Source organism: Psammomys obesus, unplaced genomic scaffold (assembly GCF_907164565.1).
Source record: "Psammomys obesus unplaced genomic scaffold, mPsaObe1.curated_primary_1811, whole genome shotgun sequence".
NCBI classification, from domain to species: domain Eukaryota; kingdom Metazoa; phylum Chordata; class Mammalia; order Rodentia; family Muridae; genus Psammomys; species Psammomys obesus.
Genome location: NW_026596466.1, coordinates 871,934 through 898,033, shown reverse-complemented (window position 1 = coordinate 898,033; position 26,100 = coordinate 871,934). Strand labels below are relative to the sequence as shown.

General features: G+C 43.3%; 1 protein-coding gene across 2 annotated transcripts in view; it reads left to right on the top strand.

Moving 5' to 3' along the window:
- The window catches only part of Lmtk2 (lemur tyrosine kinase 2), an 87,211-nt gene that overhangs the window by 42,278 nt on the left and 18,833 nt on the right, over positions 1-26,100 (top strand). For both annotated transcript variants that reach the window (XM_055598629.1, XM_055598627.1), the window contains exons 5-9: positions 1,734-1,852; positions 2,505-2,592; positions 13,562-13,695; positions 20,892-20,976; positions 22,787-22,908. In XM_055598629.1, the coding sequence (XP_055454604.1) occupies positions 1,734-1,852; positions 2,505-2,592; positions 13,562-13,695; positions 20,892-20,976; positions 22,787-22,908 (548 nt within the window). The remainder of the gene's footprint in view (positions 1-1,733; positions 1,853-2,504; positions 2,593-13,561; positions 13,696-20,891; positions 20,977-22,786; positions 22,909-26,100) is intronic.

Here is a 26,100-nt window from a genome sequence, read left to right as displayed (position 1 = left end):
CGGGGGGAGGTGGGGAAGAACCTCTGATGTAGATTCAGTAGTCCACCATTGTTTCTCTACCTGGTGGAAGTGATGCTTATTGTGTATATATACAAGTGGCTAATTAGAGCAAAGACTGATTTAGCTGATACTTGGAATGTATTGTTTTCTTCAGTTCTGCCCTAGACTTCTGGTAAACCTCCTTAATTTTGCTGAGGTTTTTATTCTTATCTCTGACATTAAAATTTATCTACCTTATACAAATATGTAAATGATCTCTCTTTGTCTGTTTCTCTCTCTCGCTGTGTTATATATTTCCTGTAAATGATGGAGGACAGAGGTTGACTTGATGTTTCAGGTGCTATCCACTTTATTTATTTTTTTATTTTTAAATATATATATATATATATATATTTGTTTGTTTATTTGTTTTGTTTTCAAAACAAGGTTTCTCGGTGTAGCCCTGGTTGTCCTGTATTTACTCTGTAAACCAGGCTGTCTTCGAACTCACAGAGATCTACCTACCTATGCCTCCCAAGTGCTGGGGTTGAAGGTGTGTGCAACCTCACCTTCCATCCCCATCTCTGCTCATGCTAATCTCTTTGAGATAGGTCTTTCACCGAACCTGGAGCTCTTTAACAGACTAGACTGACTGTCTATAAACTCCAGGCGCCTCCTGTTTCTGCCTCCTCAGTCCTATGACTACGAGGGCCCCCTACGCCTGGCTTCCTTATGTGGGTTTTGAGGATTGAACTCAGGTCCATATGTTTTACCATGGGAGTCATCTCTGTGTTTAAAAACTATTTTAAGAGGAAGTCATTCAGTCTTGGTCATTTACTAGTGAAATCCAAGACAAACTTCTGTTTGGAAATGCTTTTGCACTGTCCTGTGTTTAACCTTTTTCTTGTAGCATGTTTTTAGGAGGTAGCTTATGTCACCTTTTTTGTTTGTTTGTTTTTGTTTTTTGTTTTTTCAAGACAGGGTTTCTCCCTGTAGCCCTGGCTGCCCTGGACTTGCTTTGTAGACTAGGCTGGCCTTGAACTCACAGAGATCTACCTGTCTGGGATTACAGGTGTGTCCCACCTTGCCCAGTTCTCATCTCACCTTTTAATCTCAGGGGAATGGTATTCTTCTGTGTGTTTTGGCAGAAGTAATGTCAGCAGCATACTGTGGATTTTTACGTTTCTGTTTGGTTGCTTGTTGGCTGGTCGTCAGTTGACTGCCTCACACGTGCAGCCAGTAACCATGCACCTGCAGTGCTCTTGAGCAGTGCTCGAGTTGTTTGAATGGACTCACAAATCTCTCTGCTGTTGTGTCATGGCTCACTTCCATGAAAGAAACATTTCCAAGCAAATAGAAGAAGATATATAACATGGATGCTGAAGTATCTGGTGAATGTTTTAAAATGGCCCTTCTATTACAGTACTTCTTCCCTCCCTCCATTTCTTCCTTCCCTCCCCTTGTCTTCACTCTCTCTCTTCTCCCTTTTCTTCCTGTCTCCCCCCTTTCCTGTTCTTTCAACAGCACTGTCTAGTCCAGGCTAGTCTTTTATGAACTCTGTATCTTCCTATCCCAGCCTCCCAAATTCTGTCATATCCATGTAAGGGTTTGAGTTTCCTAGCTTGGTGAGTTGGCATGCAGAGTAACAGGCCATCTAGTTGTTACTTGTTTTCTTTCATTCTGTTTCTTCCAAAATGAGACATACTTCTCTATCGTTTTGACAAGTGACATGTAAAACTGTTGTTTGCTTTTAGGTCCTCCTGGGAGAGACTTACACAGGCACCAGCATAGCAAGAGTCATAGTGAAGGAATTAAAAGTGAGTGCAAGCCCAAAGGAACAAGATACTTTCCTAAAAAATGGAGAGCCTTACTAGTAAGTAAGCTTTTGTATGTGTTCTGAAAACAGTCTGTGGTTCTGGAAAGTAAATGCGTAAAACAACTTTGAGACTTCTGCCAGAAAACCAGTCTCTCATTAGACCCAAAGTAGCCACATGCAGGTGGAGGACGTTTCACTCCTCAGCTTGAATAAGAAAAGACAATAATAGCACTGAGGTGATGGAGATGCTACAGCATTCTGTCAAGGATTTCAAATCAGCTGTCACAAAGACGTCACTGGGCATGTGCAGCACACTTGATACAGCAGGAAAAAACTGGGGTTGTGTAGCAAATCTCAAAGAATGTATTAAAAAGAACCTAGGACATATAGTCAAATTCAGCAAGATTGCAGAATACAAGATCAATGTGCAAGAGTCACTTTGGGCAAGGAGTGTAGTTCAGTGGAAGAGTACTTGCCTAATGTGCAGGAGGCTCTGCGAAAGTACCTCACTTTCTAGAACTTGCTATGTAGACCAGGCTGGCCTTGAACTCTGCCTCCTGAGTGCTGGAATTCAAAAGTTTGGCCACCATCCTGGGCTGTGATTATGACCTTTTGAGTTTGTCTTTTGTAATTAAAATCATTGTGATTTTGAAATATGAAGCATTAGCATGTTTCTTGATGAACAGCACTGTGGCTTTATTTTTACCAGCATCCTTCAGCATCCGAATGTTCTTCAGTGTGTCGGGCAGTGTGTGGAAGCCATTCCCTACCTTCTGGTGTTTGAGTTCTGCGACCTGGTAAGTTATAGTAAAAATTCAAGTTGAAGTGTTCAAGGGTTATTGACAGAAATGGTGGATTGGTGCTGGCTTTAATGTCCACCTATTGAAGAACTTTGTGATGTGCTAACTTATTCATTCTGTTGTTATTTTTCTTAGTGTTCACTCTACCCAGACCCTGAGCTGAGCTCTTTACTATTATTACCATGTTGAATCCTGCAGACCTCTGATTTACCTTTTTTAGAGGAGGGGGTGGTGGGGAGGTTGTTTCTCTTTGTAACCCTGGCTGTCCTAACTTAATATATAGACAAATCTGGCCTCAAACTCACAGACATCCACCTGCCTCTGCCTTCCACTGCCTGGTTCTGATTGAGCTTGTAATATGTGTCAATATTGTATATTTCTTGATGAACTGAAAGACTGCTCGTAGAGTTTAAGCATATACGTTGTAGTACATAAATGGGTGATCTAGAGCATGGATCTACCATGTCCTCTCTGAGAGCTCAAGGTCTTTCATACAGACCAGGCATTTTGAAAAAAATTTTCCATCAAGGTAAGTCATGAAAACTCACCAGCAGAATACCACTAATACCAGATGATGGTTTTGTTTTTGTTTTGTTTTTTTGCCCTCTCTCTCTCTCTCTCTCTCTCTCTCTGTGTGTGTGTGTGTGTGTGTGTGTGTGTGTGTAAGGGCATGTGTTCAGGTGCATGTGGAGCTCTGAGGTTGAAGTCATTAGTATTCCTTATTCATTAAGGCAGGATCTTTTGCTGAATCAGGAGTCCTCACGTATAGCTGATCTAGCTGGCCATTTTGCTCCAGAGATTCTCTTTATCCACTTCCCATGCACTAGAATTACAGGCAGGCTGCCACACCCACCCAGCATTTATGTGGGTAGTGGGAATCCAAACTCTAGTCCTTACACTTGAATCCTCCAAGCTGTTTGAAAATGGTGGATGTATTGTTACATTAGACAATGAGGAGGTAAAGTCATCCTCAGCTACATAGCGAGTTTGAGGTCAGCTGGAGCTGTGAGACCCTGTATCTATAAAAGGTATTTATTTTCTTATTTCTAAGCATGTAACCTATAGATATTAATAGTTGACAAGATTGTTCTTCATGGAGGTGTATGAATATTTTAACAATTTCTATGTGAAATATTTGAAAAAAAAAAAAAAAAACTTTTCTCCAGTGCAGAATATTTCATATTTTAAGCCTATTTTTAGCACATAATAATTGTTATTTTCCAAAAACAGCAGTAAGAGCTTAATTGAATTTGCTAACTTTTAATTGATTTCTCTGCATCATCTCAGTTTTCAGAACATTAAAACTTCCTTGGCTGTGTACAGAGAAGTGGGAGTGCCCAAAATAAACCCCCAGTTCACTTGGATAACATTCTGCTGCTGAAAAAGAAAGCGGACTACGCTGTGCATTTAGCTTTAACTCCTAAATATACTTCAGATATTTCTCTCTTTGGTAGAGAAATTCCCAAGGAAAGTTAATCATTAAGTCTGATAATAACTTTAGTTGGATTCCATCATAGTATGACCCCTTAGATCCCTGAGGCTTGATTTGCAGCAGTGAAGACGTTTTCATCTGCTTACGGTTAAATGTTGGGTCAGCGCCACAGCTGTCTCTAGGTTTCAGTTACCTTTAGGATGAGGGCTTTTTTTTTTTTTTTTTTTTTTTTTTTTTTTCTGGTCTCTGTAAATGGTAGCACATGCATGTGTGAACTCACATAATCACTAACACCAGCCAGAATTCTGACATTATTCCATGTGTATGTTATGAGCTTTGGGTCAGTCTATATATTGGTTCAAATCTGTATCCTTTTGAACATCCTGTATCATTCTGTATCCTGTAGCATTCTTCTCTGCTTTAAGTCTCTTGCAAAAAATTATTGTTAAATGTTTGCTAACCTGATCTAGAATGTGTGCTCTATTATGGCTATCCTTGTACTATAGTATTTGGAAATTTCTTTCTGCCTTCTTTTGTATCCCCCTCCCCAAGTTTTATGTTAGATGTTTGGCTGTTTTACTTATATAGATATATGTCTGTGCACCACATGTATGCCTGGTACCCACAGAGGCCTGGAGAAGGCCAGAAGAGGGCTTAGATTCCCTGGAACTGGAGTTATAGATAGTTGTGAACTGCAGTGGGTGCTGGGGAAGGAACCCGGGTCCTGGAAGATCAGGAAGTGCTCTTAACATCTGAGCCATCTCTCCAGCGTCCTTCTTTTGGACTTTTGATTGATTTTGTTTCATTTTCCCTGTTAGTTTAGCTTCCGTTTCCTCTTGCTGTGTGTGACTAACATTATTGGTGAGTTCAGAGCCAGTAAATGAACACCTACATTTGAGGGGTCAAGCCTGTTCATCAGAAGTCTACTTCTCTGAGGAAATAACTTGGTGGGTAAAATAATTTGCTGTAGGTACATGAAAGAACTGAGTTTAGGTCCTTAGAACCAAGGCAAAGGTACACAGTAACATGTAGTCTACAACCCCAGTGCTCCTTTAGTGAGTGGGAGGTAGAAACAGGAGGATCCCTGGAGCCAGCCTGGCATATGTAGTGATGAACAAGAGCTCCTGTCTCAAACAACACCCAAGGAAAGTGGCTTTCCTTGTGCAGTTACTCTTATAACTGAGTTAAGGCTGTTAACTCAGGGTCCCTCCAGCTTGCTACTAGGGTGAAAATCACATTCACCCCCATGGGCCGGCATTGTCCTTACCCTTCTGAGCCTAGAAAACCTCACAGCTTGGTTCTTCAGCAACAAAGACTGGCCCCTCTATGGCTTCCAAAGTCTGGGTACCCTAAGCTCAGTTAGTACAAACTGCACTGTAGGAGCAGCCAGGTGGCCTCAGCCTAGGAAGCTGAAGATGGTGCCCACCTACACAGATTACGGGGATGTCTTCTGGGGCCACCAGTCCTCAGGTGTCCTGAAGCCTCTTCTCCTCCATGCTTACCCATGAAACAGGCCATTCTGTCAGGAGGAATGTTATCCAAAAGCAGGAACCACCTCTGGTCCCAAACCTACCTCTAAGCCACTGCAGCCACAAAGGGCTGGCTGTCTCCATCTGCTCTTAGGTCAAGTCCCTGAATGCATGCTGGCCTTTTTAATAGTCACCAAGCAGCACTTCTGCTCACTGATAACATCTCTGTACAGACAAGAGAGAATATTTTTGCACTTAAGTAATCCATATACAGTTACCAGCCTGACTTTAGAACACTTGGAACTGTTCTGAAAGCATGTGACAACTCTGCTGTGACTGGTTTATAATGCTTGAGGGTAGCCATGCTTGGGGCACAGCCTGAAAGATGAGCACAGGGTTTTGTGTAACTTGCCATGGTGGATACGCGATGCTTGCTCAGGATACCATGGCAGTGAGAGTTTCAGTTGAGGATTGCTCATCCCACAAAAATGTTCTGAATGTGCGTGCAGCCCTGGAAGCTGTACTTAGTACTCAGGGAATTCCACAAAGATAAGCCTGTCTGCCCAGCGTGTCAGAGGTGACTCACCTGTCAGCGTCATATAGGCACCTGTAGAACTAACTAACTCCCCAACGAAACAGTGACAAGGGCGTGCAGGCAGTATTGTACAGACAGAAAGTGCTTGGTAAACAGGTGTGTGTGCATGTGGAAATCAGAGATTGACAGCTGTGGTCTTAAGTCACTTCTCCATTTTTTTTAGACAAGGTCTCACTGGACCTGGAGTTCACCATTTCAGCTAAGGTGCTGGCCTCTGAGCTCCAGGGCACTCTCCTCCCTTCAGTGCTAGAATTCTAGTTTCCTGCTGGCACACCTGCCTTTTTACTGGGTGTTTGGGATCCAACTTCAGATCATCATGCTTACGCATTACCAGCTGAGGCATTTCTTCAGCTCAGTAATTATTTTCATGTTCTTTTTTTTTTTTTTTAACAGTCATGTAGTTTAAGACTGATAATTTATTTTATGTATGAGTGCTCTATGTGCATGTACACCTGCATGCCAGAAGAGGGCATCAGAGCATATTATGGATTGTTGTGAGCCACCACGTGGTTGCTGGGAATTGAACTCAGGACCTCTGAAAGAACAGGCAGTGCTCTTAACTGCCGAGTCATCTCTCAGTCCTAATTTTCACTTTCTTAAATGACTCTAACTACTAATTAAATAAAGGTTTGAGTGGCTAATGACAATGCTGCTGCTGAGACCCTTGTAATGGAAGTTTTGGTTTCTTTATATGTTATGTAAAAATGCTTGTGTTTTAATCCCAAGTGTGGGATTTTAGTTGGGCTATAATTTGTCCACAGCTGTTAATTGTTATGTGTAGGGCCTGATCTTTGTCAGCTGGTGACGGCTTTCCACATGTCACACAGAGAGAGACGTGGTCTAGGACTCTGAGAGTATAATAAGAGGCTGAGGAAGAGACTGGGGGGATGTTTGGTAACCTTGGGTATGGAGTTTGGTGTTGGTGTGTGGTGTAGAGCAGTTTGGAGAGACCAGAGACAGTGTGTCAGTTTGGAGCAGACAGAGAGAAACGCTTTGGGTGCAGCATGGGGGAGCCTGCTGGCTGTGTCTATGGTTGACGGAGATTGGCATAGAGCCCTAAAAGAACTCCTTGACCCTGAGTAGCCGGGAGAAGTCAAGGGGTCTAGGACCCCCTACCCACTAACCTTTCTCTCCTATGTAAGGTTGGGGGGTTAGTGGAAGGGAGGTAAAGGCCTAAACACCCCAAATAAAGGAGAGTTTTAAACAAAGGCACCACCGACACCAGTTGTTCAACCTCAGCTAAACATGGTGATGTAGAGAGAAAATTTAGAACAAAGAGGCTTTGTCTTATTTCTTAAATTGTAATTTACTTTTATTATTTGTGCATTCATGCATATGTGTGTTTGGGGGTACTCCAGTGTTACTGTGTAAGTGGAAGTTGAGAGGACAAACTCGGAGCATCAGGCTTGGTGTCAAGCACCTTTACCCAGAAAGCTATCTTGTCAGTTCCAGCTTGCTTTCCCTCTGTGTTTGCTACATTAGGGACCCAACCAGGGGCCATGAACACTCTAGGCAAACAATCTGCCACTGAGCCACACCGCCAGAGAGGTATAAAAGTTCAGACTCAGATATTAAGGGAGGCTTCTCCTGGAAGTGAACTTTACAGAGTAGACCACATTGAGTGGGTTTTACAATAACACAGACCCCTGCCTGAAGTGAAGTTGATGACATTTACAGTACAGTACTCAGCTAGATGGGATTGGAACCATCCATAGTGCTGTGCCAATGTGATGGTTTTTGAATGAGATGTCTCCCATAGTCTCAGGTGTTTGAATGTTTGTTTCCCAGTTGGTGGTACTGTGGTGGAGAAGGTTGTGACCTTATTGGAGGACGTATATCATTTGAGGTGGACTTTGAAGAATCACAAACCCAGGGCCATTCCCATTGTGCTCTCTCTGCTTGTGCTTGTGGTTCTTCAAGATGTGAGCCCTCAGCATCCAGGTCCTGCTGCCTGCTGGGTACAGTAGCTCAGACCTGCGATCTCAGCACTCCGGTGGCTGAGCCAAGAGGCTGTCTGCCTCCTCACATAGCGACTTCTAGGCCAGGCTGTGTTAAAGAGTGAGATCCTGTACATTAAAAAGGAAAATATTTCCCATGGCAGCTATCTCTAGCCATGTTTTATATACAAAGTAATAAGGTCATAAATAAATTATAAGTGCAATAAAAATCTGAAATTATAGATTTACTCCTAAGTTCATCATTATTAGACTGTTAATGAAATGCTGCCATGGCCTGGCTTGGGAATATGACTGACCCAGCTTGAACTTGCAGCACATCATTTGGAGCTTCTCCATAAGATGTCTGCCTTCTCTTGCTCAGCAAGCAGATATGTTTAGTATTGTGTTTAGGGACATAGTAGGGAACAGGTGAAAACCTAGGTTTTTGTTTTTATTTTTAATAGTGGAATAGACAAAGAAAATGATTGTCTGCAAACAGTCGTGTGTTTGGGGGGAAGGTCACAACATGGCTTAGGTTTTAAATGACGGACTTAAAAGGTTAGAACTGGGGTTTGGAGAGATTACTAAGCAGTTAAGAACACTTTCTGCTCTTTGAGAAGACCGGAGTTTAATTTCCAGGACCCACATGGCAGCTCAGTTACTCCATTTCTGTTTTCTGATCTCCACAAGCACTGCACATACAGTACACAGACATACATAAAGGCAAAACAAGTGTTACACTACAATAATAATAGATTTTTAAAGCCTAGTACCAAGATCAGCGATAGAGCACTTGCCAAGAATCCACCAGTGATGGGCTGGGGCTGTAGCCAAGAGGTAGAACACCTCCAGCCTTAACAACAACAACGTGGATCAGCGTTGGCTGCTCAGGCAAAGGCGGATGTGGGATATGGTTCAGATAGCATGATAGCAGTGGCCTTTGGAAAGTTCCTTCAGCACTGGCTTTACTTTGAAAACTGGCAAGATCTGGAAATAGATGGCTTGGAGATGGATTTAAAGACAAAACTTCCAAATGACACCTTTGAAGTTTTTGCTTTTTTTTTTTTTTTTTTGTCTGCTCTACTGAAAATGTTGATGCCACTTTTTGCACTGTGACAGATACGTCGTTATGTTCTGGATATGCATTAGGCTTGAGCTTCCTCTTAGCCTAGGAGAAAAGTACAAGGTGTTGGGGTGCTGGCTAGCATAGTACCCGTGGAGCATGGCTGTGGAGTGGATGCAGGACGGTGGGAGGAAGCTAAGTCAAGGAAGGGCCACCAGGAATTTAGTGAGGTAGAAAGACAGGCTGGAGATTGTGCTACCCAGAAGCCAGGTGGGGAAGGCTAAGGTAGTTACTTTCTTTAACAACTCTTTACATTTACTGATTTTGTGAGGGGTAAGGTGGGGCAGGCATAGGTGTGCCACCATGGAGACCCTCTTGGAGTTAGTTGTTTCCACCTGTGAGGTATGAGGATGGACCTCAGATAGTCAGGCTTGGTGTTGAGCCATCCTGCTGTCCCATGAAGAGGCTGAGCTTGAAGTAAGAATGAGACCTATGGGGATTTTGTTGCTGTCGTGTGGCAGAACTGCTACATACGGGGATTGAGGGTCAGCAGCTGTAGCTGAAGAGTGGGTGCAACTGTGTTGTGTGCACAGAGGCTCATGCAAGGGAAGAGGCCAGAAGATGCAGTCAGGACAGAGCATGCATGTGAGGAGTCGATTCAGGAAGAGTGGCAGAAATAGGGTAGTAGTAGTAAGGGCAGACTGGGAGGAGGAGGTGGAGCTAGAAGCTTCTGGGTTTTGGTATTTCTTTTCCACTGGAGAGCTGTTTGAGCAGTGGGTCTGCTGCAGAGAGGGGTGCAGTCGGCAGCAAAGCTTACAATCCGCAGCAAACGTGCTAGGATTCATCCAGACCCGGGCCTCGGTGGGCTTCAAGTGGGACACACTTAGCATACTGCATTCATGAAGGTAAGAGAAGTTCAGGCTCATCCTTCCCTGCGGCCAGCCTGGACTGTATGAGATCCTGTCTCAAAATGTTCTTTAGACATGTTGGACATACAAATGACCAGTGTTTCAGTTATAAAGGTATTTACAGTTTTCGTTAAGTAGTTAACATTGAACTAAAAATTAATCCATTGTGCTCAGCAATCTGCTAAAACCCTGCATATAGCACCACTGGCCTTTTGTGTTGGAATTTAAGGTTGTAAGTGGCCCATGTACTTCCAAGAAGTCTGTGCAAGGCGCGGCTCTCCCTAATGTTATGTGTAGCTCTCTGTTGCCATCTAGTGTCTGTAAGTCGTCTTTCTTGGGTTTTATTGAAAAACTTAAAACCTGGGTAAAGGGAATTTAATTTTAATTCAAAACACATTGAAGTGCTTGGCGATTTCTTATTTTTTTCTTTAAATAATAGACAGTAGTACTTGTCCGTGTCTACTCACTAAGCACCATTAAAATATAAGTAAGATAAGTTGAGCCCTGTGTCAGCTACTTAGACATTGAATCAGGAGGCTCTCAAATTCAGGTCCAGTCTGGGCAACACAATGAGACATTGCCTCATAATAAAAAGCTAAAAAGGGGCTTGAAGTGGAGCTCAGTGGTAGAGCAGTTGCCTGATGTGTATGCATCGGCCCTGGGTTCCAGTCCCAGTATGTGCATCTCTTTCTCACTCTCTCTGTCTTCCTATCCCTGCGCCCTGCCCCCAGATAGCTAAATGTTGGGTTTTTTTGTTTTGTTTTGGATAAAATGAATCTTTTAAAAATTTTTTTTAAAGGAGAAAAATTCCCTTACTGTAATTGAAAGCTGTTCTTGATTTGTTTGATTATTTTGAGGCAGGGTCTCTCTATGTAGCTCTGTCTATTCTGGACCTCGGTATATAGACCAGGCTAGCCTCAAACTCAGAGATCCTGCCTTTGCCTCACAAGTGTTGGGACTGAAGAGATGTCCACCACGTGCTACCAGTTGTTTGTTGTTTTAAACTGCAGAATCAGGAGAGTTTTAAAATACTTTCTAAACCATAGACCTAACTATCCCACACACCCAACACAAGTCTTCCTCCATGAGAGGTGTGGCTGGGCCCCTTGGGATCTTGAGGGTCAACTCAGGGATGTCACTGGAAGAAGGCAATTCAAGAACAGGAGTGACAGTGAACACACTTTACATGATCTTGAAAAATAGCTTCATCTATTAGTCCTCCATTTTCAAAGCCACAGTCATTTGTGAACTGTTGATAAGGAGCTCCTGCTGCTTTGCAGACTGGCAAGATGCAGCATGATTGTGTGAAAAGTAGCTTTTTCCTGCTGAACTTCTCTGAGTTAACCTGTTAACCAAATCTTTTATCATTTTGAAATTCATGCAGCTGGAAAGAACCTAGCCTTTAGAAAGAGGTGTTTGTGTTGGGTGAGGAATTTTAGCAGCAACAAAAGGAAAACTTTCCCCATGTTTGGACAGAAACCCAAAGGCTCTAACACCCTGGCTGGGTATGAGTGTGCATGGCAGAGCTGTTGTGCGATCAGCAGAGCTGGGTGTATTTGCTGATACTGGTGATCATGTTGAGTGCTTGAGTGTGCATGGTGATGCTGGGTGTGTGTGTGTGTGTGTGTGTGTGTGTGTGTGTGTGTGTGTGAGAGAGAGAGAGAGAGAGAGAGAGAGATGGATCTTAATTCACTTGCTTGCTAACTACAATTTTCTTTACTAGTTAGTAAACTAAAAACTAAAAAGTATAAGCATAATTTGTAAGAGCATCTCTCTCTCTCTTTTTTTTTTAATGACAAGGTTTCGTATATTATAGGCTGGCCCAAAGTCATTGTATAGCCAAGGATAACCTTGAATTCCTCATCCTCCTGCCTTCACCTTTCAGGTATCAGAGACAGGCATCTTCACAGCTAGCGCTTAAGCAAATTTCTTGCCTCTCCTAAGCCTCGGTTCTGTATCTGCAAAAATACCTGAAGTATGCACTGTGGGTAACAAATACAAAACCATGCTGTGTTTACACAGTGCCAAAACACAAAATGGTAAATCTCAGTACTTGGGAGGATGAGATGAGGATTTTTATCTAGCCTATACTACTACTCAGCCAGATTCTATTTCAAAATAACAAAATAAGATTCATCCAATGTAGCATGAGCTTTTTTTTTTTTTTTTTTTTTTGGTGCAAGGATCATTAAAGATAGGAATAGAAAGAAATGCAGTTCTTGGGTAAGAACTAGACACAGCATTACTGTGTGCCACAAATCAAATGTGGACAGCTGTCTGTGAAGGAATGTTATGTCTGAAACTGTTATGCTGGGAGGAATCCGACAAATTTGTTCTTGCCAGTAAGTTACAAAAAGTTGGTCAAGGAGATCAACTCATTCTCTGAGTCTTTTCTTGAGTTGGATTTAAGGAAGCTGAAAGGTCTCAAATTGCTTTCTACCTTAGTAGCAGATCATAAAAATCTTCAGTCTGAGGGCTGGGGATGGCTCAGTTGGTAAAATGCTTACCATACAAACATGAGTACCCGAGTTCAGTCAATAAAACTCACATAAGAAAAGCCAGGGACAGTGGTGTGTGTGTGTAGGGGGTGGTGTAGGTGTGTGTAGTCCCAACCTTACAGAGACAGGAGGATTCCTGGAAATAGATGACCAGCCAGTCAGGCCTTGTAAGTAAGCCCCAGGCCAGTAGGAGACACTGTCTCAAAAACGGAAGATGTGAGGATTGACCTCTGACTTCCAAATACATACACAATCTTGAACATGTATGTGCACATTCCTCTCCCCAGAAAGCTTTAGATTAGATCACATCAGTAAATGTATTTTAGTATAAAGAGAATATAACATTATTTCCTCAAGGGTACTCAACCAAACAAATATGATGTCTATGCTTCCTCTTAGATAGGAAGCCTAGAGAAGTCACAGGGAGTAGCCTGGGAGCTGAATGCCTGCGTGTCTGACTGGGATTTGTTCCTTTTCCTGTCGAGTGCCACCCTCTGTCTAGGCTTATTGAATTGAATTGGTGTTCAATTCAAAGAACTAGAATGTTCTTTCCCAAGTTGGTCTCTGGAGAAAGAAGCTGAGTGAGACCTGAGCCTTGGCACTAGTGCTCAGTGGCTTTCTTCACCTCTTCCACCTTTCTCTTTTTTTCAGTGTCTTCCCCATGGTTTACTCCTGCATAAATGGTGGCCATGGAACCTCGTGATAAAGTGCTTACTTGGTCATGTGTGTCCTGGAAATGGAAGTTAGGTGGTGTGAATGGCACCACTCTCCCTATCACTTCTGTGTTACCTGAAGATTTCTAGACATCTGCACTGCACTTAGTTTAATTGTGCATTATTGTAAAATTATATTTCATTTACGTTTTGTTCTGCATGTGTTTGTATAATAGCTAGTGAGAACGACTCTAAAAGCAAAATAACATGTACTTCAAATGTTGGGCTAGTTGAACTACCTTTGAGTTGTTCTAGTAAGTCACCTTAATGGTTCAGCTTACTGCAGTGCTTGTCTGGTGTATGGTTTCTTCTGGTGCTGCTTCTGATACTCATGTGGGCTGGTTTTTGCAGGGTGACCTGAAGGCTTACCTGCGCAATGAGCAAGAACATGTGCGGGGCGATTCACAGACCATGCTGCTGCAGAGGATGGCCTGCGAGATTGCCGCAGGGTTGGCGGCCATGCACAAGCTGCACTTCCTGCACAGGTAGGTTTGGCCGGGCACAGGCACACCTTACCTTGTTGCTGTTGCTGCCATCCGAAGAGGTGGTAAGGGTTAGGAATAGAGGCTGGGGCTGGAGTGTAGCATAGTTGGTAGACTAACATGCCGAACACTCTGGGCTTGATAAACTGGGCACAGTGATACAAATACATAATCCCAGCGCTCAGGAGGCAGGAGGATCAGAAAGAAGTTCAAGGCCATCCTTGACTACATAGTGAGTTTGAGGCCAGCCTGGGATGCCTGAGACCCTATTTTAAAGACACCAAAACAAAAAACAAAGGCAGGAAGAGTGGAAGATGGAAAGGAAGAAACCAAAGAGATCAGCTTGTAGTATGAGCTAACCAATGCCAAGGAACAGAATAAATGTAGCATGAAGTCTAGAAAATACTTGGGGAATTTGAAGCAGTATAAGAAGTGTGCAAACCTCAGAGTAGGGAGTGAATGGACCTGACTCCCTCCTGACTTTTGGCTTGTTGCTAGATTTAGGCTGGGATCTCCTCATGTGTTCCCCTTCACAGCCTCGAGAAAGAGATACTATAGGCAACAGTGTCTCCTTGTAGGTGGTGGCTTTTTGGTTTCTGGCCAGCTAACAGGTTGATTTAACAGTGTTAGGCTTAGGTCTGAAGAAGCTTCCTCCTTCTTGTACACTGGGTGTTGGCAGTTTGGGGTTTTGTGTGTCTGTGATTGGGGCCTCCCCTGGTAGCCACACATTATACTTGGTCCAAGTCCTTAACAGTGCTCTGCATAATGAGAACAACTACGGGCTTCTTTCTCTCCTGCCTCAGGTGACCAGTCTGCTCCAGGAATTGGAAAGGAGATTCTTATTCCTCTTTACACTTCAGGCTTTTGAGTTCCAGTTTTTCAAAGTAGATTTATTTATTTGTGTATATGCAGAGTCAGGGACACCAGCCAGAAGAGGGAGTTGGATATCCTTCACTCTCCATCTTTGAGTCAGAGTGTCTTTGAGGCAGGAGCTCTTCCTAGCTGCCATTTTCTCAGCTGGGCCAGAAGCCAACGATCCCCAGTGTTCCTCTGTCTCTGCATCACCTCAAAGGTGGGGTTAACAGGCATGACTGGGACATTGGGCGTGAGATCATAATTTCATTTCTCATGCTTGTGTAGCAAGTGCTCTTACTCACTGAGCCATCTCAATATCTCAAAGATTTGAAAAGGCATCTCAATGTCTTTTCTGATGTCTGAGAAGTCTGTATTTTCAAAAACAAGTCTTGGGCTGGAGACATGTCTCAGAGGTTCATACTGCTGATGCTGAGGACTCAGGCTCACTTCCCCGCATCCACCTAAGGCAGCTCACAACTGTGTGGACTTCAGCCCTAGGGAATCACACTTCCTCTTCTGTCTTCTGTAGCTTCCCCCACCGTCACATAGATACACATACATACAGACATAATTAGAACGTAGAGTTTTTTAAGTCTCCCATCAAAATCAGCAACATGAAATTCCCAGAGACAACTAGAAAGTGGGCATAAGGCCTGCTCATCACTGTGTTCTTAGAAGATGACAGAGCTGTCATAACCAGTAGTGTTTTCCCATGCTTTTTCAAGGCAAAGTCTTAGAGACTTGAAAACAAAGATAAATCACATGGCTTGGACAATATCCAAGCACAAAGCCCAAGGTACAGAAGAGCCTTAGATCCTTTGGTAGCTGTTACATTCTCCTTTTTAAAATAACTGCTTCGGGCTTGGTGGGTGATAGCATAGAACTTACAGAACCAGAGTTTGACCCTGTTTTTTTATTTATTTAATTTATTGTCCAAAAGATGTATCTATCTTGGTTTTTTATGTGTATGGGTGTTTGCCTGTGTGTAAGTTTACCACATGCATGCAGTGGCCTCAGAGTCCAGAGAGGGCATTGGGTCCCCTGGAACTCGAGTTACAGACAGTTTTGAGCTGCTGGGAAGGAACCCAGGCCCTCTACAACAGGAGCAAGTACTTTTAAACCACTGAGCCATCTTTCCAGGCCCAATAAGTGTTTTTATTTTTTATAAAGACAGTGTGGCACTGTGAGCTTGTAATCTCAGTGCTGGGCAGACAGACAGATGGAAACCTAGGGCTGGATGGCCAGCTCACCTAGCCTACTCAGGGACAGGGAATGGTTATAGTGGGGGAATGGCACTATAAGACAGTGTCTGAGGAGCAACACTGGAGGTTATCCTCTGGCCTCCACATGCACATGTTCATGCATGCCTGCACGCTCAGGTATCCACACACACATGCACACACAACACACACAAATGCTGTTTGACTTAAAGTCTCATGTGGGGCAAACTTCTGCTTTTTAAATTCTTCCTGTGTGGGTGCCCTTCCATATGGCATTATTTTAAAAATGAGATTTAGGATATTGGTTGACTCAGAGGACTTGGTTGAAATAGACTGGTCCACCTGTCTAACCCAAAGTTGTCCTTATGTTGGAAACTGGTCTAGTAAACTACCCTAGTTAAAATTTGTTTTTACATAATGTTTAGAGAGCCTTATGGCAGGGTCTCCGGCAGCCTGCGTTTCAGAGGTGGTACACACAGTATTTCTGAAGGCCATGTGAATGGCACGTATTGCTGTTATCATTCCATAGGTGACCCAGAGCCTAGGATCCCCTGTTCTCCGCTCTCAAGGTCTCTTGAGCAGGGAGGTACCATCAGGTCACTGTAGTGAGCAGAATATGTGCTCAAGCTGGCCAACAGGAGTACCCAGCCAAGAGATAATGGGCATGTCAGGGAACCTTTTCTGTACTGGCCTAGTGTGGTTTTGGATGCCTGCCTGCCTTCCTTCTTTCCTTTTTTCCTTCCTCCTTTCTTTCTTTTGTATCTTTCTTCCTTTCTTCTCTTTTTTAAAGCCAGGGTCTCATTGTGTAGCCTTGCATGTCCTGAAACTCACAGGGATCGTCCACCTCTGCCTCCCAAGTGCTGGTATTAAAGGTTTATAGCATCACACTCAGCTACAAAAAGGAAATAAGATTTTTATTGTTTGGTTGCTTTGGTTTGATTTTTTTGTTTTGTTTTGTTTTGTTTTGAGACAGGGTTTCTCTGGGTAGCACTGGCTGTTCTGATTCTCGCTCTGTTTACCAGGCTGGTAATAAACTCAGAGATCTGCCTGCCTCTGCCTTCTGAGTGCTGTGATTTCAAGGTGTGTGCCACCACCGCCAGGCCTGCTGAAAAGATTCTTTAAAAGAAACAAAACTTACTATACCCAATGGTGAGGCGGCTGAGGCAAAAGAATGGATAGTTCAAGGATAGCTTGGGCTACATAATGAGACCCTGCCTCAAACAGACAGACAAAGTAATTACCCAAGTATTACTTGAAAGGGTGGCAAATTGGAGAAACAGACATTCTCAAGGGAGCTAATGTAAGCTTTAATTGTCTGTACTATTGAGTTGTTACACAGTTGTGGCTTAGGATGACTAGGGTGGTTAACAGGAGGGAATTCTGTATTTGATATCTTAAGTATGAAGGTGCAATTTAGTAGTCAAAACAGTGTGTGCTCTTCTTTGTATGTTTGTTTTGGTGTGCACACTATGTAGAAAGAGTGTACCTGCTAGTTTGTTAATTTATACTACCTGGAAGGATAGAGGGAAAGGAAGAAGATTTTAAAAAATACCAAACAATTTTGCACTTCAGGATGGCACAGAAAGAACTCAGCACCCTTGCTACCCAATTAATGTGGCATCTGTGTGTAGCTTAATTGGTAGAGTACTGGACTGACATCCTCTGGGCCTGGATCTGTCCAGACCTCAAGTAAAGCAGATACAGAGGTGTATACCTAGGATTCTGAGATTTGGGAGATAGAGGCAGATTAGACCAGAAGTTAGTACAAGGTCATCCTCAGCTACACAGGGAGAGTGAAGCTATTCTGGGCCATATGAGACTCAATAAATCAAGGTACACACCATCTACTGGTATGTCTGTCTCACAAGTTAGTAGCCCTCTATAGAAAATCATTTGTGGTATATAAAGCACCAAATGCTGCATTTTTCTAGCTAGCCCAGGACAGGCTTCCTCAGAAAATTAACATTCCAGGTAGAAAATGCTAGCTCCTTTCTTAGCTAGCAGTTGGGCCATTGATTACAAATGTGCACACAGAAAATATGTCAGCTTTCTTGATCCTGATCTAGTGTGGCCTCTAGTCTAGACTTGGCTCTGGGGAGGTTGTCACATGGGTAGTTAATCATGGTGACATAGCGCTTTTACTCTTAGCAAAGGAGTCTGGTTATGGTGTATATCCTAGGTGCAAAACCTGAGAGGCAGGCCAGAAACCTCAGGGTCTCTCTCAGAAGTGGAGTCCCCGCTCACATTCCAGGGAGGCTCCTCAGACATGCACTGGCTCCTAGGTTTTGCCCATTCTCAGCCCACCGCAGCTCTGCTGCCTGCTGTGTTTTGTTAGGGGGTAGGGAACTAGAGTCCCCAAGTGATTCTAGGACATATTTGGTGGTTAGAACCATCAAAGCCTTAACGTAGAGGTATTACTTGATAATTCAAGTTGACCTTGGTAACATTTTTGGTTTGGTTTTTGTTTGTTTTATTTTGATTTGGCTTTTTGTCAGTACTGAGGATAGAACTCAGGGCCTCATAATATAGCTCTGAGCTGTATCTCTGGCCCCTCATTGATGGATCCTAAGTAGGGACTCTAATCTAACTGAGCCATGCCCCCAGCCCAGCTGTGGTTTTAGATGTTGTAAAAGCATTCTTCCCTCTGTATTCAGCTTCGGTGTCCATGTCTTGGGATCCATTACCAGGAAGTTCCATTCCCTGGGCTTAGAGTGTACCCCTGAGAATGACACTTACCTCTGCTGTCGTATTCCTCCAGGGTCAGAACTTGGGTAGGTTGGTATCCAGTACCCAGCAATTGCTTATTTGAGTATTTTATGTAGTTTTGCAGTTGTGTACAATGGAACAGTAAAATGGGCCCAGTAGAGACCCACAGAGAGTCTTGGCTGTCCAGCTCAGCCTTGCTACCTGGCCAGTCCAAAGAAAAACCCACTCAGGTCTTATCCTGTTTCATCACTAGTCCCCGAAAGGCCAGCCAGCAATCACTGTCAGTTCATAGGCACTGTCCTCTTTGTCTAGACAGAATTTCACAGTGGAAGAATTTGCATTCCCAGAGCCCAGAGCTCCACGGATAGACCTAATAAGTAGGAAAAAGGCCACCACTGCTCTAGGGAAGCTTGTGTCTCCACATCTACCCACAGCCAGCTTCTTGCACATCTGAGGTCCACAGTGAGATGGACACAACCCTTCAGAGCCTTAGTGTTTGTGGCTGCTGCAGGAAGACAGTGAGAAGAAACAGAGAGGGTCAGCAGGGCTTAGGGTATTTATGTTCCTGTCATCAGCTTTGCAACTGTGGGTCTTCTTTGATCCCTTTGACCCTCTGAGCTTATTTTCTTCTGTAGAGTTGGGGATCTGTTTTACCCAGAAGCACTGTTAACAAGATTGAATAAGATAGCATAAGCCAAGCTCCCGGAAGAGTAGTCAGTATCTCGTAGGCATTTGGCTTCCTGTGTCATTGTCTGTGAGGAACTCGGTCTCTGTCTCCTGTGGATAGAAACTTGGTGTGGGTTTATTTGGAGCTGGCCTCGGTCACCTTGAGCCATGTGCACTAGAGAACCCTTCCACACAGGTGGGCAGGGTGTCATGTGTAGCCGCCCAGGTTAGAAACAAATGGTGAGGAGGTGTGACTGGAGCCCTCGGGCCTGCTGCCAAATGGGGTGACTAGCCAGTGCCTTCTAGAGCCAGGGAGGGCTGGAGCTTGGGCAACTTCGTCACTAGACCTGTTTTTCAGCTTGAAGGAGAATGCTGGCTGCATTTGTATTTCCTGACCTGAGCAGCCTTGACGTCAAATTATACGCTAGCACCTTGCGTTTTGTCTGTGTTTGTAGCTTTGCACATTTGTAGGTGCAGAGAAACTTATGTTGGCATTTGGAGGCCAATTACATCATTACATCTAGATAGCAGTCCTAACATTTTCTTTTCTTTTTTTTTCTGAGACAGGGTTTCTCTGTGTAGCTTTGGCTATCCTCAACTATCTTTGTAGGACTAGGCTGGCCTCAAACTCACAGAGATCCAGCTGTCTTTGCCTCCCTGCGTGCCGAGATTAAAGGCATGCGCCACCGAGCCCTGCTAACATTTTCAAAACATTCTGTGCACTTTTAAAAATCACCTATAGTTCCTGATTTTGTGCACACACACTAAATTAAAAACAAACAAACAAAAAAAGATTGGAAGATTCTGTATTGTTAATGACAGCAGAGTCAGAAAGTGTTCCAGGTTTTCCTCAGATACTACCGTGGGCTCGAAGGCTCTGTGATGAAGCGCCATAAACAGCATAGAAAGCTGTTCAGTAAACTGAGTCAGCATTACACTCAGCATGCCCGTTGGGATCCGACACGTGCAAGGTGCAGTGTTGCAGCTGCCCATTGCTGCCTGTTAGAGCTGTTGCTGGTAAGGGTATGAGACCTTACCCACGAGCACACTTTCAGCCACTGTGCTCATTAGTAGCTACTGTTTCTTTCTCCAGCTAATAAGGAAGCTGTGTCACTTATGGAAAAAGGAGGTCTTAGAGAAACACCTGGGTAGTGAGGGTGTCATAGCCACACTGAGCAGCTCACAACCACCTGTAACTCCAGCTCTAGGGGATCCATCACCCACTTCTGGCCTCTGAGCATCTAAACTAATGTTTACAAACCCACACACAGATAGACTTACATACACATAATTTTAAAATAATAATAAAAAGAAAATATTTAAAATTTTTTTTGAAAAACAAAAGGGTTAGTTTTGTGAACTAACAAAAAGGGTTAGTTGTGAACTGCGACATGGATGCTGGGAATTGAACTCGAGTCCTCTGGAAGAGCAGCCAGTGTTCTTCAGCACTGAGCCATTTCTCCAGCCCCCAATTTCAGTGTTTTAAATTTCTGAGTGACTCTTTAAATACTGTGATCCAGACCAGGGATGTGAGTATGTTCGGTATTTAACCAGTGACCATAGTTATGCGGCTAGGAATATGGAATATAACTCTTAAACTGTGAAAAAATTGGGACACTAATTACTAAGCAGAGAGCCAAAGGCACGACTGGTTTCTAAATGAAGCCTCTGACGTGTGGCAGTTCTTTACAGCGAGATCCTGGCTGTGGGTCCTATTTGTTCTTACACTGGCTTTATTCCTTCTGTTTGTAGTGATCTGGCCCTACGGAATTGTTTTCTCACCTCTGACTTAAATGTCAAAGTGGGTGACTATGGAATAGGATTCAGCAGATACAAGGTAAGCAAAGTTCTGCCTGCCATCTCCTTAACCTGCTCAATGTCATGGAGTTGGTTTGAAAGCCACTCACTGCTTGTGCTCAAGGATGGGGTGAGAGTCTTGTTCTTCATGGCATGACCTTTCTTGAACAGGGTCAGTTGCAGTCCTTTTAATGGTACCATTGGCTTCTGGTTTGTCTAAATCAGTGTCTTTGTGCCTGAAGTTATATGACAGCTTTCTAAAGGTTGTATTTAAAGACCTTTGTAACTCGTGTAATTGATTCAGTTTGACCGAACAATATATAAAGAACAATATTAAAAAATGCTTTAATTGGGACTGGAGAGATGGCTCAGAGGTTAAGAGTGCTGGCTCCTCTTCCCAAGGTCCTGAGTTCAATTCCCAGCAACCACATGGTGGCTCACAGCCATCTATAATGAGATCTGCTGCTCTCTTCTGGTGTGTAAGCATACATGCAGGTATAATGCTGCATAGATAGATAGATAGATAGATAGATAGATAGATAGATAGATAGATAGATAGATAGATAGATGAATGATAGATAGATCTTTTAAAAATACTTCAATTACATACTTATTTCATGTAGATGTATATGCTTGTGGCTACATACATGGAAGGACATGCATAAGGAAGTCAGAAAAAAACCTGCAGAAATCAGTTCTCTCTTTCTCCTGCCTGGGTCCCCAGGACAGAACTCAAGTTATAAGGCTTGGCAACAAGTGCCTTTACTTATTGAACTGTCTTGCTAGCCCTGTACAACAAAATTTATAATTAGCATGAGGTCAGGTGGTAGTTACTATCAAAATGCACGTCTGTAGGTGTTTCTTATTACAGTCAGTAAAATTGCAGCACAGGTATGATAAAGTTAACATTCACAGTTTTCTTTTTAAAATATTATAAATATACCACTAAAGAAAACAAGTCAGTAGGTTTTCATCTGTATGTGTTTGCTGAGCTCAGTGGAACAAGATATTAGGATATGGACAAAGATTCCTGGGGCTGGGAAGATGGCTTACTGCAGGTGACAGGGGTTCAGTTCCCAGAACCCACATGGAGGCTCACAACAGTTTGTAACTCTAGTTGTAGAGAATCTGACACCCTCTTCTGACCTCCTCCTTAGGCTTTGGGCATATATGTGGTGTACATACATACATTCAGACAAAATATTCATACACATAAAATTAAATGAGTTATATCTTAAAAAAAAAACAGAATGATACTGTTATAGTGCCCATCATTTTCTAAGCTGCAACCTAAAGGTAACGTTTGTCTGGCATTCAGTGGGTTCTTGTGCGGACGCAAGGTATAGTGCTTTGAAAGCATGCAAATTTAAATTGGTGTTCTGTCCAAGCTGTAGTCCTGAAGCTCCACTAATCTGTGGGGCTGTTGCCAGCAGCATCTCCCTTCTAACCCCCACAAATGTTATTGCCTTTGTGCAGCCTTCCTCACAGTGAAGGAAGAGGGCTGCTAGTGTCTGTAGCTCACCCATCACTTTGCTGCTGGTAAGTGGTGGGAGGACAAGCTGTAATGTCAGCTGTGGTAACCACCACAGTTCTCAGTGCAGAAAGCCAGCCTGTGCTAAAGATGACTGAGCAGGTGCTGTGGCCCAGAGACTGTTCACAAAACCTCCGGACTTCAGAGGAATACCTCATGCACATCCTTCCTTCTATCCAAAAGTCTCTGCGTGCCTGCTTCTCCTCTCCCTGTGCTGTATTTTAGGGTTGGACATGTGTTTTCTGAGCGTGTTTTGCTCTTATGCTATTAAGCTCCCCTTGTGTGGAATTCGCTGAACACTGTGCTTGTGACCCTGCAGGAGGATTACATTGAGACGGATGACAAAAAAATTTTCCCCTTGAGATGGACTGCTCCAGAATTGGTGACCAGCTTTCAAGACAGACTCCTGACTGCAGATCAGACCAAATACAGTAATATCTGGTAGGTATTGAGCATGGCATTTTACCTGGTTTCCTTAGCAAGAGCCAGACTCCCTTCTCTCTGAGTATAAAGTAAATGTGTTAGGATGTGGGAGGCAGAAAGACACATCTTCAGCCATAGCAGTGATAGCCGTTGTGCTACAATTAACTTGAATGCTGCTGCTTCTACCCAGTTTTCTCTACTAAAAACAAGAACTTCATCTGTTTTACATTTTGTACCTATACAGAGCCTGGGATACAATAGGTACTTAATATTTTCTGAAGTAAATGGGAAAATTGAAAGGGGTTTGGGCTGCTATATAAGACTGATTTTTAGAGGTCATTTCAAAAGATGCTAAAATGATATATCTAAATCTTTGGCTTGATATTGTCATGGTTTTCTTAATGGTAGCTATATTTTAGGGTATTGTTTTTCTGTTTATTTTTTGTTTTTCTTTTCTTACCTTCCTTTGGATTGATTTCTCTTTTAGCTTTAATTTGCTCTTTATTTGGGAGCTATGCATTCCATGCCTGTGCTTTTATCAATTATCATAGAAATTAAAACGTGTGAATTTTGCACACCTTAATTTTACTTCATCTCCTAACCCTCTTTCTTGACTAGTGCAAGAACTTAGACCATGTGTACACACACGTACACATGCATACACACACAGTTATGTGCTGTTGTTGGGTTTTCTCATTTTTTCTTTTACCTCCCGACATGTTACTTTCCTTTCTTTAAAAAAGATTTATTTTATTATTTATACAGTATTCTGCCTGCATGTAGGCCTGCAGGCCAGAGGAAGGCACGAGATCTCATTATAGATGGTCGTGAGCCACCATGTGGTTGCTGGGAATTGAACTCAGGACCTTTGGAAGAACAGCCAGTGCTCTTAACTTCTGAGCCATCTCTCCAGTCCCTCCTTCCCTCTGTCCCTCCCTCTTTCCTTCCCTCCCTCCCTCCCTCCCTCCCTCCCTCCCTTCCTTCCTTCCTTCCTTCCTATATGTTGCCTTTCTTTTTTTCTTTTTCTTGAGACAGGGTTTCTCTGTGTAGCCTTGGCTGTCCTGGAACTTACTGTGTAGACAAGGCTAGCTTCAAACTCCCAAATTCTGGGATTAAAGGCCTGTGCCACTACTGCTCAGTTTAATGTGTTACTTTTTAACATCAATGTTCATTTAGATTTATTCGCATAACAAACCGTTTTCCTCATGTTTTTTGTTGTTGTTGTTTGCTTTTGTGCTTTGATAGCAGCCCTTCCTTTGGGGTTGTGCTCTACTTAAAGTGATTTGCTTTAATGAGGTCTGCTGCTAACAGACTGCATTTTCTGTGGGTTTGCACACACTTGCCTGTTTCATTTTCTTCCCTTAAATGAGTTTTTACTTGATGACAGCTATTTCCTCTCAGCATGTTGAAGATGTCATTCTACTGTCCTCTGGCTTCCATTGTTGCTTTGTGAAGTCAGCTCTAAGTCTGCCTAAGCTTTTTGAAGGTAATGTGACTTTTTCTCTCTGGCTGGCCTAAAATAATTCTCTGACTTTTTTTTTTTTTTTTTTTTTTGGTGCTGTGTGCCAGTGTAAATTGTATGGGTATGGATTGATGCATCCACTCCCTGCTTGTTATTTATTTGGCTTTCTAAATCTATTGGTTGGTAAAGGGCATTGGTTCTAGAAAGTTCGTAGCCCTTTTCCTTTAAATATTGCCTCTCTTCACTTTCTCTCCTTTCGGAAGGTTGATGTAACCTGTGCTGTTGCTTCCTACTCTCTCTTGTATCTCTGAGTGGTCCTCTGCGTCCCACTCTTCCCATCCATGTGCTCTCTCTGCTCATTCTCTGCTTTTCAGATTCTCTCTTCAACTGTCGATTTTGTTAAATCTCTCTGTTTTGTTTTATAGGTTTAAATTTTAAAAACTTTCTATTTTTTTTACAACTGAATTGTGACATGTCAAATTACTGCAGGAAGTGACACCTTGGCCCTTCTGCTTCTGGATGCTGCATTGTTTTCTCTGGCCTTTCTTATGGTTAGAATCCATGGCAGTCTAGACCAAGACAGAACTCCATAGAGGACCTGTTGGGTACCTGAGTGTCTTGCCACATAAAGGATTGCTGCTCTAGTCAGCCATTGCGAGTCAGCTTGAAATGTTTTTCACTTAGATAATGAGGATTGTTCAAGGCCAGCTCTGGTTACTTTGTAGGTCAGCCCCGTTAGTTGCTGTAGTCTCCCGTCGTTCTCTCCCTAGCTGGCAGCTTGCCTTTCAGGGGCTGCTTTATGCCTGCCCTGAAAGAGAATCTTTCAGAGAGACACCTTTCCTGGGTGGACCCAGGGCTTTGGTCTGTTGAGCACCAGTCTTCTTCCATAGAGCCTTAATTAGACCATACAGAGAAGCCCAAACGCCTGCACAGATGCCCCAGGGCTTAAAGGTGTCATTTGTGTTCTCAGTTCTCAAAATTCTAGCTTTTCCCTAGAAGTTCCTGCCTACTTACCCGCCTTAGATTCTTCAAGAAGATATTTTTTATACTTTACTAGCATTTTTGTTGCACTTAGCAGGATGATTGACATGAAAACAGAGCCTGTGCAGAATTGGCCCTGCAGCTGTGCCAAGTCCCACCATACTGCTCTTGCCAAGGTGGATAAAGGAACCTTATGTAGAATTTAGAATTGAGGTGGGGAGAACAACAGGACACATTTCTTTCCAAAAGAACAAGATGTGGGGGCCTAAGGAGCTGGGGAGCCTGTGCTTCCTTTCATGCCCTCTGAAGTGGGTGGCAGGGCCCTGGGGCCTTTGGTCTGAGAAGAGGGGAAGGAAGCACGGTTAATGAGGACTATGGAAACCTGAGGCAGGGAGACAAGCCTGTTTGGGGCAGGCCCAGGTCGTGCCAATGCTGTTCATTCTGTCACCTGCCAAACCAATCTTTTGATTTTTAGCATTTCACATGGTTTCCTTAGTTTTTTTCGATAAAACTGGAAACTCCAAAGTCACTGGACAGTGTCTTAAACCTTTTTGTACTTAAATTGATCATCTACCCCTGATGGTTCTTTACCAGTGACGAGAAAGCACTGCTGTCTGGGCTGGTGTGAGGGCTTTCCATCCTCTTCCTCCCTTTAGGAGAAATGACCTTTGTGGACATAGATGTGCTTGCTCTGCTCAGTCACTTGTAAAAGTAGCGTCAGGAAATTGAACATCAGGTTGCACAACAGCAGATAAAGCTACTCGGAG